Source organism: Excalfactoria chinensis, chromosome 2 (genome assembly GCF_039878825.1).
Source record: "Excalfactoria chinensis isolate bCotChi1 chromosome 2, bCotChi1.hap2, whole genome shotgun sequence".
Taxonomy (NCBI): domain Eukaryota; kingdom Metazoa; phylum Chordata; class Aves; order Galliformes; family Phasianidae; genus Excalfactoria; species Excalfactoria chinensis.
Genome location: NC_092826.1, coordinates 121,910,546 through 121,925,752, shown reverse-complemented (window position 1 = coordinate 121,925,752; position 15,207 = coordinate 121,910,546). Strand labels below are relative to the sequence as shown.

The window sequence follows — 15,207 nt, the reverse complement described above, 5'->3', positions numbered from 1 at the left end:
CCTACTCTAAATAGAATTACTTTGGATATGTGGGTGTTCCACAAGTGTTAAAAAGAGGCAGCCACCTCAGTGCCTTCTTTTAACACTGTTTATTTTTAGACCTCAAATAAAGGTGAAAACAATCCATTGAGATATTTTTAAGCATTACTTAAGGAATAGTATTGGTAGTGCTAAGTGAAACAAGGAACTGGAAAGTAACAAGAGGAGTGATTTAGCAAGGATTCTGTTAGCTGGGATAAAGTGGCTGTACGGGAGCAGCTATTTCTGACCAGGCAGTGAGAGAGCACTTTGCTGGAGGAGCCCTGGGGAGCAGAACTGTGCATAATCTGTCAGCACTGAAAAGATGTAGCAGCTGAGGAATGGGAACTCAAGAACTGTTAAGAGAAATAACATGCAAGTACTGTGCTACATTAGTGATTACATATTTCAAATACTTCAGGACCATTATAAATTCAAATCTGGAATGAAGAGAGAGACCAGTTCCAGTCTGGAGTGGGACATAACCTAAGTATGAATCAATCTTCTGATAAATGTGCATCTCGATAGGGGAAAACTGAAGCCAAGAGTCACTGAGCAGAGCATGGATAATTAAACTGCTGGTATTATGTTGTAGCCAGCTTTCAGATGAGCAATTTGTATATTCTGGCTTGGTGGAACTGTAACTGGAATGTTTAGATTGGAGTTTTTCAGCTGGCAATGAATTTACCACCTGAACAAGAGTGGCATAAATTGATTAAGACTTCCTACTGCATCATTTTGTGCACCAAAACCACACTTCTGGCACTAGAGGAGGGAACTTTCCTCAAATTGGTATGGCATTACTTTTATGCATCTTGGCAGACTGAATCTGTTGTGGTGATCAGTAGTAGCTGAGAAGCTCTGACGCTGGCATCAATTCCTCTGCACATGAGGATAATTAATGAACTGAAGGTCTCTCTCCTCCTGAAGTTTAAACAACTCGTTATTGTTATTCTTGAATTCAGTACCAGTCACAGAATAAATTGAACAGAAGGCGTCTATCGCAGTAATCATCCAGAGGGAAAAACACACATTCACTTTTCCTGAACTCCGCTTCGACCCAGCAGTGGGCAGCCGGGAGTACCTTTCACAGCCCACACAATGAGCCCTTGAAATGTCTGTGCATGTATCCAGCATCCCAAGATCCACCAACTTTAAAAACAGTGATCAGAGTTTATCAGTAAAATGCTCCTTGCTTTTCCCTCCCAAAACCACATCATTCCCTTTTCTGAACTATCAGAAATATGCAGGAGTCTTCTCTTGAGTAGTTGGGTTACTTCTTATAGATCAAATGTGTGTGTTTAACAGGTTTCCACAAGGATCACGATCTTTGCCTCTTTCCTTAAAACTGATATTTGTGTGTGTTTGTGTGTGTACTCATGCCTGTCATGTTCTCTGACTCTCTGATGTTTGTTATGCTTCAGACAAATACCCCAGGGAGATTATGTAAAAAAGCCTGGAGAGGCCGACTCTTTCTATAGCGACATGCCTCCTGGAGTCAGCACAAACTCTGCATCTAGTTCTAAGAAGAGGTCTGCTTTTCTGTCGCATTTTCAGATTTCTACCTGTTCCATCACCCATTATTCCATTAGTCAGAACATTTCATTGTTTTGCAGCAGGTTTGATACTTTCTTCTTTCTTTGTGAAATGTTACGGTCAGCATCCTTTGTGCTTTGATTACTGATTGTTCTCACATACCCTGAGCTACTAATTATTACAATTAGACCAGATTAACCATGTTTTCCAATGGAAGCCAACATTGGGCAGTCCAACTTTCGTCATTTTTCTGCTTGAAAATTGCTTTCAAGTAGACTACAGTAATCACTGCCATATTAGAAAGATATATATTTTTTAATTAAATTAAAAAAATTAAATTAAATTAAATTAAATTAAAAACCCACACTTCTTATCATTTTGTCATGTAATCAAAGAAAAGGAACACTGTCTTGCTTCAATAATAAATGTAAACTGTTTTTATATCTTTATTTATTGACGTAATTAATTCACGGAGTTGACCTAGATTTCTGGATAGTATCCTTGCTGTCTCATAGTAAGGATGATGGTACTTACATTTTATTCCACTTTCACTTATTGGACTAATGTACTAAATGACTGCCAAGAGTTATCTTAAAATATGATTCCACAACGTCTTTCTGTAGTTTCTTGCTTGCTGTTAGGAGTAACTGAAGAGGGCATTAGATTTTTCCACTGTTCAGATTTCACTTATTCTGCTATTGCTCTGATTATTAGCAAAAGAAAATAAGTATTTAAAAATGGAAAATTCATTAAACAACACCTTGAGTCCTCTGTAATTGCTGAGGTCCTGAGGTTATGATGCTTCAAGTCCCTCTGTAGTCAGAGATGCTTTAATTGAGAACATCTTTGGCCAGCACTTTAAAACAATTTATAAGAAGCTGCGAATGCCATTGAAGGGATAGACACTCTCAAACTGCTTCATAAGTAAACTGCAATCTCAGTTCTTGTCTCAGTGAGCAGTCAGTTGACAAAGCCATTCTCTTTGTCGTATTTTTGATGAAAGTAAAGAGAAATGTCTGGAATGGGTACAATTGCAGTGCCATTGGGTATACCAGCTTGAAACTACATGCAGTTTAATTCAATCTGATATACTGTTTGTGTTGGAGAATCTTTTCTCAGGTGGGTAGAATTTTGGAAAGAAAGTCTTGGAGAAGCAGATGTTCATATAGGTTTGTGTAAGCAGGTTTGCATTCCAGTTAAGAAAAGATTTGTTTTTAAATGAATGTCATTCAAGGTGTTTCTTCCTTTGTCCTGTATCTGTGTTTCATACTCCATTTCTTTCACGTGTTTTGTTTACTGTTTGTTTTGAAAAACTAATGATTTCTAAGGTCTGTCTGTACTAGAGAGGTTTTTTGTTGCCTGCCACCAGCTCAGATACGCTGTGCCTCTGTCAAGTCCAAAAAAGCAAGTCTGACAAATATTCCATTAACATTGTGCTGGACCTGTCACAGCGCTCCCATTTAAATGCCCAGGGACTATTTCCTGCCTTTTGAGTGGGCTGTGATTTGCTCTGGGTAGAAACATCGACAGCATCTCTTCACAGGTGTTCAAATGACTGGGATATCAGCCTCCTGGGCTTTTCCTTGCTGGAAAACCCTGTGAAGTGTTAGTATTCACAGGCATTCAAAGATTAAAAAATGTGAATTTATAATAATTCTTGTTGTGAAATAGCAAACACCAAAGGCAGTACATAGCAAGCCGCTCCTGGACCTGAAGACAGATGATTAGGAGGAGAAAATGATTAACAAATCTCTCAGTGGATCTGTCAGTTCTCAGACCTTCCATATTTCATATAAGTTTGACTTAATAAAGAATTAATAAAGCCCTGGGCTTACTTCAGTGTGCCTGTGATTAGCCTTATCTTCTGGAAACTGAAGAGCATCTGTCAGATGCCTGCACTGCAAGGAGAGCAGAGATGGAAAAACACAAGAGTGTTCAGAGTTTTACGAAGCACGGAAATACATCTTTTTAGCAAAACTTCTTCCTAGGAAATAAGACATCTTTTCTGACCAGTTTTGCTAGTGCAGACAGACCTTAGGCTGTGTTATGGCACTGACTTTGGCAATGTGGCTGTCTCTGAACAGCTGAGCTAGCATTTGTGTTGAGGCAACGCCCGTAACAGTAACTGCATTTGAGCCCTCCTATTCCAGGTCAAATGGATTATCTCATTCCTGGAGTGAAAGGATCCCAGACACAAAGCATATTTCAGACATTTGTGAAAATGGGAGGCCTAGGAGTAATTCTTGGCAAGGTAAGTGTGAGCCTTTGTACTGGTCACAGTGGAAACCAACATCTGTGCCATTGCTGCTCTCTGAATGCTTAGGTAATCTTAGGAGAGCAGCCTGACTCTTAAAATTCTGCTTATTGTTAGCCTGGAGTTAGGATTTAGCAGTGCCCCACACAAGATTTAGCACACAGAAACTGAATCTAATTTCTGCTATTTCCCCAGTGTGAGGCAACATGAAAGAGATCAAGAGGTCCATTCACTTTCGCCAACTTTCATGATTTTACTATGTAGTATCTTTTCAAAATTCAAAAGAGATTGACCAATGGCTTTTAAATGGTCATAGCAAGTGACTTGTTGGGTATGCAAAGAGAATATACAGTTTGGAATTGAATATAGGTCGGTTTCAAGATATTTCACCATCTGTCTTTATCCTTTGATTTCTTTCAGGTAATATAGGAGGAAACAGAAAGAAAGTCAGAGGCAAAAGATTTAGGCCACGGTCTAATTCAACTGAGTAAGTCTGAATTTACAACAGCAAAGCCAAAAAGTACAGTTTTCATACTTCTGTTTTGTAGACCAAGACAAAGAGTACTGAAAAGTAGACAGAAGCATTTTTGCCCTGTGGCCCATTCTGATTGCTGACTGATAATGGCTGATCTGGTAATGGTTTGGCTAATGTATTTCAACCTCTTTTTATGTATTCTTTAGAAAATTAACTATCAATTTTCTGTTTTATGTAGGCATCCTCACAGTCATTCCCATAGCAGTTCCCAATGATGGTGGCAGCCTGCACCATCACTACAGCTCTTTATCTACAGTAAACTGCCTCATTCAATATTGAATTTCTGATAACTCATTTCCTACCCTTGTCTTCACCTTGGGTTGGACCATTGCAGAGTTAGCAACTTATATCTCTGCGAACCTGCCTGGAGTCTTTAGGGGAGGTATCATCTCTAAGAGTATCCTGTAGTTCATTGTTGTAAGCTAGCAAAAACTGATAGAGCCAGTCTTGAGTAAGCCATGACAGTCCTTAACCAAATGACTGATCTTCAGTCCCCTACAGCATGACTTACAGTTGTGTTCTATATTGATATGGTAGTTACATTTACTGAAGAGCCCATGAATTCAGTGCTTCCCATGGGGAAGGAGCCTTTTGCTTAATCCTACTGGTTCAGGCTTCTTTCATGACTGAATGGGGAATGGCTGGAAACATCATCTCTAGGTGTGTCAAGCACTGGTTGGCTTTTACAGCTCTTACACCCCACAGGAATGACTCCTCCTTGACCATGATGGCAATGACAGTGCCCTTTCTCATACCATTAGTACTAACTTTGCACCTGTATGGGCGAGCAGGCTTGATACCAACCCTGCTGGAACTAATACTGCTATCACTTCTCTGAGCCCCGCTTTCTGCAATTTGGGGAGTTTAAAGTTTGTTCTGAATTTTTTCTTCCACCTGCAGTGAACTTTCTTGAATCAAGTAGGCTTAGAAGCGTTCATGGAGAAGACTCTGTCTTTCAAATTACAGAAATAACAGATTGCTGCACAAAGTAATTATGGCATTACATGGCCAAAATGGTCACATGGAACCAGAAATATTAGCCCTGGGCCCTCTGGAAAAGTTTATCAAGTGCCCCCGTGCTCTTGGTCTTAGTGCTGATAAGCCCTTAAAGGAATGTTAATTTCCCAGTTTTCTTTTCTCCTCGCATGAAACTGTTTGATAAAAGTGAAATTAATCTGACCAAAGTGAGATTGCAAACTCTTCCTTAGAAGCTCATCCTGTGCTTCTCTTCATTTTCTAATTGAATTCTCAAACAGGATTTATAAAACCAATATGGCTAAATTAATTACGCCATTATTCTATTGCTCAGCAGAGGTGCAAACTGGAGCTGGATTTGATCCATAAAGAATGAGGCCAGAGCAGCTCTTTTTATTCCAGAGCGAACAAAATTATGTGGGAAGAATATAGTTTTCAGTAAAAACAAAACAAAACAAAAAACAGCCCTCTAATGGACATATTTGTTTCTTCTATGCTCCTCAGCTGCTATACATTTGGTCCAAGGTCTTTAGAGCATAAAATAATCGGGTAGACACTGTGTGAGTTAGAAATCTTTCTCCCAATGTCAGTGTTCTTCTTTTTTTCTTTTTTGAAGGTGCCCCTAAATTCCCAGCTAATTCTCAGCTGTCCTTCCTGCTTCTCTCTGTGCCTCTCAGTCCTGGTGCTACCTGAGCTAGAGATGTAGCACCGCTTGTTCTGTCCTGCAGAGACAAGAGGCTCCTCCTGATGGGGCCTGTCCTGGATTGCATGAGACCGTCTAAGTCTCCTTGGCAAGCTTGTCACTTATGGAGAGTTCTCACTGCGACAATGATGTGCTGTGAGATTCAGTGGGGAATACAGAGAAAGAACTGCCCAGGGCACACAGCGGTCTGGTCATTGAGATAATGTGCTCTGAGAGAAGGGAAAATTCACAGAGGATGGTCTAACTGTGGCCAACTTACTCATAAAAAAAGAACTGAAAAAATGCCCACTGCTTTCAGGATGCCTCTGAATATGCGGTGGCTTTTTCCAAGTTTACCTTCTTACCTTCTCTGGGGAACACAGATTAATCTTAAAATCTGTTTTGAAACAGAAAACCCATCTGTGTGACCCCTGCAGGTCCAAAGATTACTTATTGAGACAGAAAATAGTGGGGAATGCTGGTGTTCTCTTGTTAGTGTCAGAGACAAATAGATCACCTACTAGAAGACTGCATTCATTTGCGCCATACCTTGTGCAGAATTCTTTTTGTTTTTTGTGTTCAGCTGCAGATTAATACACTTGCCTGCAAAAGTATCTGATGTATTCATCAGGCTGCAGCAACTGCACATACTGTGCTCAATGCTATTTTCAATCCAGCACCAGATAAAAGAGAATTGTGCCACTGGTCATTTAAATGATATTTTTTAAGCACTGAGCAAGGTCCGGGTTGTGCAGCCCTCATGAACAGCACTGACAGAGGGGCTGCTTGGGACTGTTCCTGAAACATGTCCTGATCACACCTCTGTGCATCCTTTTGTGCACGGCAGATCCATGGCACAGGGCGTCTGCTGGGAGTATTGCTCTGCAGAGATTGCTAAAGCTCTTTTGGGATGTATTAAATTGTTTCCATATTCTTCTTCAATAAAGGCTTCAGTTCACACAGAAGCTGTGCCAAAAAGCTGAATGTTTCTGCAGCTTTTTCACAAATGGCCTGATAAAACTAATTAGAGATATCCAAGAAAGACAGTGAAAGTTTCTTGAATAAGCTGAATTTTAACTGGGAGCTTGTGTTAAAACAGGTCCCGGGAAAAGTGTGCTTTACCTTATAGCAATTCTGCTCTCTGTTAGTTTGCGCTGCTTTTCCTATAAGCGTTTATCTTCCTCTTTGTTATAACTGATGCAAACATTTTTGGCTTAGACTCTCTATTATATATTGTGTTTTTGCAGCAGGGTAACCCATGCATCTGAGCCTGGGCTTTCTCTCGCCCACCCAACCCCGTCCCAAGGCATAAGCCCAGAGGGCTCTGACCCTCCCCAAACAGGGAGCCAGGATCACAGGTCAGTCTCACCTGCCCCTGCGCTCTGGGCTGCCGTTCTACCCCCCAACAGTCCCTTTCCCTCAGTATCCCCCAATGCCACTGCGGCGAGAAGTGGTGACTGCTTGGAGGTGCTCTTGCTGCCCCTGTGCTAGTTGGCCTTCCTCCTCCCAGCCCAAGGGTACCCAGTATCCCCAGCCCAGGTCTTTGCACTGTTGCATGTTGTGCTGCAAGCCAAATGGTGCTGTTGGTTGAGCTGTAGGCTTATATGTAAGAACACCTTGGTTTTCAAGGGGAACTTGTCACTCAAAGGAAATGCGGATTCTGGCCCTCACTAATGATGTGGCCATGAAGATCAGCCTGAGAGCTTACTAATGGAATCACTTAGTGTTCTGTGAGTTACCTGAGTTCAGCACTCCTGTAACAGGCAGATTGGGGTGGTGAGCGATGGCCTGTGGTACAGCCGGAACCAGGGAACCCCGCCGCATGGCGGTGCGACCGCTGCATGCTTTGATACCGCCCTACACTTGGTTTTCTAATGCAGGGAGCCAGGCTGGGAGTGTTTCATGGTTACCAGAAGAAACTTTCAGATGAAAAAATCAAGTCAAAAGTACTGCAGCGATGTCTGATTTCCAAGAACAAAATGTAGTCACACATAGTTAATGGTAAAACCCAAACCTATTAGTTCCTGATGATGCTGGTGTCAGCCTGTGGCTCCACTTGCAGTGCTACCCTTTTTGACAGTTTCTTTCCTTAAGAGCCAGAGCTGGAAAGCATGAAGCACTCCTGATTCCTTATCAGTAAGTGAGCTGAGGAAGCTACTTTGAATCGAGCACTTGTGGCTGAGGGCGAGAACGTTTGGAAAGCTGTGGCTGTGCTTGTGCGGGGTGGGGAGAAGTTCCAGAGCCAAAAAGGAGGCCTAAGCAGTCAAAAGGTGCAGCTGCTTTTGTCTCTGACATGGTCTGAAATATGGGCAGGGTTAAAGGGCACGGTCTGGCCCCACCAAACCCCACCTGAGCAGTCCCTTGTCAGGCCTGTTCCCATTTGTGATGTCAATGGAATCCCTTTCATAAGGATGGTGAGAACTGACCCCAGGTACCAAAACTAACTTAAAGATATTCTTGTTTCCCCCCCCACTCCCTTGGTTACAGGTTATTTCTTGTTTCACAGTGTGCTAATCTCTATTAAATGAAAAAACAATTAAATGTGTTTACAAATAATTGTGAAACTATTGCCATTCTTATACAGCAAAATCAGATTTAAAATGGACCAGACAGGTTGCTGCTTCTATACTGCCCTTCTTTCCTTAATGTTATGAAGGGGGAGAAATTCCCTCAGCTTGGTACTGGAGATTAAGAAAAAACAGTCAAAAAAAAAAGATATCTTCTTCACTAGTAGCGTTACTGTTGACTAATTAAACACCACTTTTGTTTCTAGTTTTCACGTAGCTAATATGAGTGTGTAGCTCAGACATGTTTTACTAAAAAGGATGGTTTTGGTATCAAGGTTGCTTCTGTAAAATGTGAGGTAGCCCTGCAGCCCACCTCCTTGAAAGCTTCTTGTGGTCCTATCACAGGAAACAATCATAAAATCAGAGGTTTATTTGCACATAAATGCAAAAACTGCCACTGCATTGGCAAGCAATTCAAGCCTTTCAACATACTGAGGCTGAAATTCATTCCTGTAGAAGGGCCAGGCCCAAGTTTCCTTACTCATTTTGCCATTGTCTTGGAACTTGCTCTAGCTGGGTACAAATCTGGGTCTGCAATGGGCAGTACTGCAGCACTGGAGCCCAAATGCCCCTTCAGCCTTATTATGAGAGGAGCTGAAAACATGAGCTTAATGCTGGCCCTCTGCCTAGGAATGAGTTTTGCCCTTAGGAGAGAAAATGAGTGATGTATCCTTTCATAGAATTTCCAGATAAACCAAACATGTGAGCCTGTTGTAGTTCAGATTTTCTCATGCAGTTGTACACATTACCTAGTCCTCACCCTACATCCATACTGATTGATTTGCCATATTCACTTGCATTTTGGGGATGAAGACATCCTTGCTAAGCTTGTGCTGTGTGTTCTCAGATTTTCTATTCTTGTTCTTCTGCTTTCTCTGTTCCTTCCATTGCTTTCTGCAGGTATTTAAACCCATGGTTCAAAAGAGAATATAATGTAGCTAAGTGGGTAGAAGATGTGAATAAAAACACTGAAGGACCATACTTTAGGTATTTTGTAAATTAATTCTATATCTTTTTTAAGAGCTGTTCCAGCATATACAAATATCTTGGGACTCCTACCTTGTATAAATCAATACAAGTTACTGTAGGTGCAAAGGGCCCCTCTTCTGCTGCTGCATTTTGATGTCTGTTTTTGGCTTCATGTGCAATTTACAATTCTTTTACTGAATGTTTTAATGAAGCCATTGAAAAGGGTGTGTGTAGTGCATGCATTCCCACCATCATCTGTAGCTTGTAGTAGCTTTCTCATCATTTTATGCCAAGTAGTGTTTATGGGCATGAGACGTACTTAGCACTAATGAAGTAGTATTTACTTAAATAGAATTTAATTTACTGAAGCAGACGTAACACATTCACTCTACCCACCGTCTTATATAGTGCATACTAAAATTTAAATGAAAAAAAAAAGAAAAAAAAATTAGTGGTATTTTGCTTTCACCATATCATGAAATAATTAACATTGTGATTGGATAAATAAATGTATGAGAATATACTCTGTGCTCTGTTTATCAAACAACTAATGAATCTGTTACAAGTGAGTGTAGGGTTCTGTTCCCCAAATCCTTTGTTTATGAAAGGAAAACGTGTATTCAATGCCTTCAAAGTTAAAGAGAAGAAGCATGCGTGAGGCTGGCCTTCCTGTTGTACATAATCACAAGTCTGTGTTCCCAAAGGTACGATCCCACCACTGAGCGAGCAGTCTGTGTCAGCTGAAAAACAATACAGCTGGCATAGGGGAGAACGGAGGACAATTTGGGACATATCAAAGAGGAGGCTCAAACAAGAGTTACAGAGATGCAAAGAATACAGAGTGCAGTTTTTAGCCAAAACAGTGAAGGATATAGAAATTTAACTGTAATTATGACACAGGAGTGGACCTACTAATAGTGCAAAAGGGCAGAAACATTCACTGTGTCTGATGCTTATTTGGGGAAAAATGTGATGTTTATTCTGATAGTTACACTGGAAGGTACTAAGTAGCAACTTGGGAGTTTGGTCATTTTTAGAACCGAAAGTCCCTTGAAGTCTTATGAGGGCTTAAAATAGTCATTTTTTAATAGCATTTACATTTGCTTTCAGGAGTTGTGAAATTGCAGAGGAAGTTGGCAGAGAACTGTTGCAAAAAGCCATCAGGTCAGATGAGGTGAATTTAAGGCTGCCAGCACTGAGTAGCAGTCCCTGATGCAGGAGTTCCAGGTTTCAGGGAGGATTTTGTGGTTGTGCTCATCTGCGTTGGCCCGGTCAGGGTATTGGTGTTCTGACATTTGAACAGATGATTGTGAGCCCAGTGGTTTAACCATTGGTGGTGTTAGCAGTCGGGTCCAGTTCTGGTGCCTGCACTTAATGAAGCTTGTTCAAGAATGAACTAACTAAGAACTAACTAAGAATGAAATAACCCAGATAAACCTTAAGAGGAGCCTTCAGGACCTCAGGCTGTTTGGTTTTATGGAGCAGTTAAATGCTCAGTTGATCAAGAAATCCACATATCTGCACATGGAACAAAACTTTGCTGGGCATTTAGATCAATACTGATAATGATCAAAATTCACTGGAAGGTGAAATTAGGCAAACTCACACTAGGAATGAAGTGTGTGTTTATGAGCAAGAAGGAAAACTTCTCCTGTGAACGCCCCCTGGACCTGCACTGTTGAGGCAAGGCAGTCAGCCTCCCACTGTGACCTCACATCCCTCTGGCTGCAATAGACAAAGACAGTACTGGAATATAAAGACAAAAAGCTTAAAATATGTTACTTTAATCAATTTAGCTAAACTGGTTCCAATTCCTGGGTGCATACTCCTAATTTGGTTTCCATCTTTTAGCATCAGTATTTTTTGATTTAGTAACCAGATTAAACTGACGGGAGCATACCCCAGCCCTGAGGGTTTTCCCCACGGTGAATGATTCACATTTCTAATTGCATTTGAGATAAACCAAATCAAATGTTTTTTGTGTGTAGATGAGGATTAAGCTGACCCATGTGAGTTCTTAGGGCTGTGTATCAGCAGAGATGAAACCTAAATTAACAGTTTTGCTCCACAGAAACTTACTAATGACTGCCTGCAGCGGTAACTTCAGAAATGGGAGAGAAGCTAGAATAAATTTAGAAACCTGTGTGCCCTGATTAACTGAGGTAACCATAGAGAACTGTTCTGCAGGGATGTTATGGAAGGCAAAGGGTTGAATCTCCTGGGATGAGTTGCCATGGGCTCTTGAGAGGTTACACCACACGGTGCTCCCAGAGCTCAGGCACAATCTTAGTTAAACTGCTGTTGGTAGGAAATCGCTCTGCCTTAGTGCAGCGTGTCAGAATGTCACACAGTTGGGTTTTAATCTTGGAAATAATTCACACAAATCTTGTTTAGAAAACCAGAAAGTCAGGCTGAAGTCGAGCTGTCCAGCTGATCTTCATTTTAGGAATCACAGCCTAAGATCAGCAGCCTGGAGCTATTTTTGGTTGTGAATCTTTGATTCATCTTTTCCTTCAAGGAGGTCTGAAAGGAATACTGCTCTTTTGCTTGTTTCCCTGTAATGTAGTGAATAATATCCTGATGACCGGTGCTGTTGTAGGTGAACCTGAGGTAGACTCAGGATAAGCCAAAAGCACTTCCTACAGTTCCAAGGAAATCTGCACATCTTCAGAAAATAGAGGCAGAAGATATCAAAAAGACTTTCTCAGTCAGCTTTTTATATATATATATATCTGTATAAATCTAAAATTGCTTCCCTGACACCTGGTGTCCTAGTTATTAAATTTAAAGAATTATTAACTTTTTTTTTTGGTCTAACGGGAATCTTCATATAATTACTTTTTATTATTAATAATAATAATAGTAGCTCTGTTGCTAGAAAGCTCCCAGATGTGAGAGTTTTTTCTATAGGAAAGGAAGAGCTCAAAAAATCTCATTTTCCTGCACAAAGTCTCAGCTAGATGTTAACTTTACATGCCAGGCCACAGCTGTGTAACCCCAGCAATAATCCTGGGTGGGAAGTCACTTCCCAGTTTCAGCATTGCTGCAAGGGGCAGCTGCTGCTGCTGATCTGGGGTGTCTTAAAAGGCTCAGGAACTACAACAGTGTCAGAAAATGAACCATCAGAATCCCCCAATGCGGTGCTCATACATACAGTTATAGACCAAAGAGATGAGAAGGTGCCCTGTGAAGCACTGCGCTGCCTACTTTTGAATTCTTGCAGATATTTCTGGGTAACTTAAAATCTTAAGGGATATTTTAAAAAGTTGCAAAGGAAACATTTATTTAGATGGATTATCTATAAGGGAAGTGATCAGCCCAGATCAAAAAGGTGTTGGCAATGGGATGTACAGCTGGAGCAGAGCCTTGCTGCTGTGCTGTTGGGCAGAGACCTTTCTCTTAGGATTTCATTTCAATAATTAGGCAGAAGAGTGCATATGAGTGCTTACTTTGGGAGCACAGCTGGGCAGTGCTTGGGACGAGGGCTCCAGGCAAAGCCTCCACCTCTCCTGCAGCTCCCCTAGGGCTGAGTCTCTCTTTACCTTTAACTGTGTTTCTTCCATTGAAGAAACCTGACATGTGGCTGTTTCCCAGAAGGAACTGCATTAAAATGCTGAAATGCTTCACCACATCAGTGGTTTTAGGGAGACTGCAACTGCCTGACATAGGCTCATTTATGTCACTAACATTCTACACAGAGCTGCCCTGTGTAAGCAGATGTCAGGTCAGGCTGACGTATACAAGTTTGAAGTGCTTTCACCAAGCTGACTTTTAAGTTATTTTAGACTATGAAATAGAATGAAACACAGCTCATCAACAGTTCAGATCTGTCAGGGCCACTGCTTTGAGTTTGGCTGAAATGACATTTGTAGGCTACAAGACGTCTAGTTGTGTGACCAGGGGACAGCCAGGATTTCCCCCATTTAGGATAAGTGAGGGCAGAGTAGGCAGATGTCTGCCTTCCAAGGAGCACGTGCAGGCATCCTCAGCTCCATAGCATCTTCTGGACCCCAGTAATCTCCCCACATGGTTAGTTTCAGCTTGTACAACAGGAAGAGAGACACACTGTAGTGGTATCTTGCTTCCTGGTCAGAAATGAAATCCTTACAACACTGTTAGGTGCATGGCTTCGTTCAAGGTTGGTAGTAAAACCTCCTCCAAAACTCTGTTGGAGGTTGGGCTACTTTCATAGTTTCTTGTACAGGGTCAGCTGGAAGCAGCGTTTGGCATGAAAGCTAATGGATGTGATAGCAGGAGAACTAAAACCCCAGTGAAAGCTGAATGGATCCCTCCCCTGACCAAAACTGTCAAGTTTTGCCTTCCTTTAACCCTGGCATTATCCTCAAGTGTCTCTGAATGCTGTTTTTTTTCCACCCCATAAATGAGAAAGGTAATTTCTGTCTCTTTCTCATTTAATGTATGTGTAAATCTGGGATACACAGCACATAAACAATTGCAGGGCAGAACCTGAAGGGTGATCAAGAAACCCAAACTACACTTGTCACACAAGATGCATCTGTGGGCACACGTTTGATGACTACCAATATGCTTTCACAGTCTCTATAGATGAGACAAAATATAACAAAATCCGGCACCTAACTCTATAGCAGAAACAAGTGGTGAGTGCCTGTGAGGAGAGGGCAAGGTCATTTATTTAAGTGTGCAACTGCATTCTCAATGTGTTTGACCTGAATAGTTCCCAAGGAGGATGCATGCGCTGCTCCCAGAGTGGTTGAGGCTTTGCACATGCAGGCGAGCAGTGATGTGCACACTGATTACATGTGCAGACTGTAGATGGGTGGGCAGCACAGAGCGTGGCTGAGAGGAAATGGACACTGGAGGTCTGGGCTTCCAAACCTTCCAAATTGGCAGCATCACGTTTGCAAGGGGTTTCAGGTAATTTTTAAAACACACTTCCATTTTGTCATCACAAGAGAGGTGCTCCAGGTTTCTTATCATCTGGACTGTGACTCTAGCATCATGAATCCAGCCAGGCTCTCTGCAGGTGCTCCCAGTAGCTCTGCACACCTCGTGTTCAGTGCGAAGCAGGCAGCTAGTATCTGCTTAGCTAATCATAGGTCTATCCCAGGTGATTTGTCTGCTTCTACAAACTCTGATTCTCATTCCAGTTTCCTTTTCTAAGAAACCAGTGCTAGAAGTTGCTGCTCAGGTTCTGAGTTACAGTCACCTGGCTGCTGGGGGTCTGCTCAGAGGACCTGCTCTGCAGGGAAAGGCTCCAGATGCCCTATTGCTGGGAGGAAGTTGCTCCTTCCAGGGTCGCCTACTGGTGTTAATGTGGGGGTAGGTTGGCTGTGGTTTTCCTTGTTGCCACAGACTACTCTCGTGATGCCAAAATTACCCATAGGAAGAGCCTACAGTATGCAGGAGGCAGCCATGGTACCTGCACAAATAAACAGCTTTCTCATAGGGATTACCAAGCAAGATCTAACTTGCTTGGTTCTTTGCTTCTAATCTTCAGGTGCATCATTAGAATTTTACCCATCAAGATGTTAAATCCTGCTGAATCTGTTGAGTAAAATCCACAGATGAACAGATTACTGATACTCTGTAGAATCCACTCACCTTGTCTTTCCCCCTTTTTCCATTCATTATTTTTATTTTTTTAAATTTATATCCATTAATATTATTTTTAGTGATCTTTTTCAGTCCA

General features: G+C 41.7%; 1 protein-coding gene across 7 annotated transcripts in view; it reads left to right on the top strand.

Annotated features, from left to right (window-relative positions):
- Positions 1 to 15,207, top strand: part of ADAM22 (ADAM metallopeptidase domain 22) — a 123,616-nt gene that overhangs the window by 101,904 nt on the left and 6,505 nt on the right. Inside the window, exons 27-31 of one of the 7 annotated variants that reach the window (XM_072329023.1) lie at positions 1,443 to 1,550; positions 3,705 to 3,805; positions 4,229 to 4,295; positions 7,248 to 7,358; positions 9,468 to 9,554. In XM_072329023.1, the coding sequence (XP_072185124.1) occupies positions 1,443 to 1,550; positions 3,705 to 3,805; positions 4,229 to 4,295; positions 7,248 to 7,358; positions 9,468 to 9,554 (474 nt within the window). Of the gene's footprint in view, positions 1 to 1,442; positions 1,638 to 3,704; positions 3,806 to 4,228; positions 4,296 to 7,247; positions 7,359 to 9,467; positions 9,555 to 15,207 lie in introns of all 7 variants that reach the window. The other 6 variants (XM_072329022.1, XM_072329026.1, XM_072329025.1 and 3 more) reach the window with 6 other exon arrangements.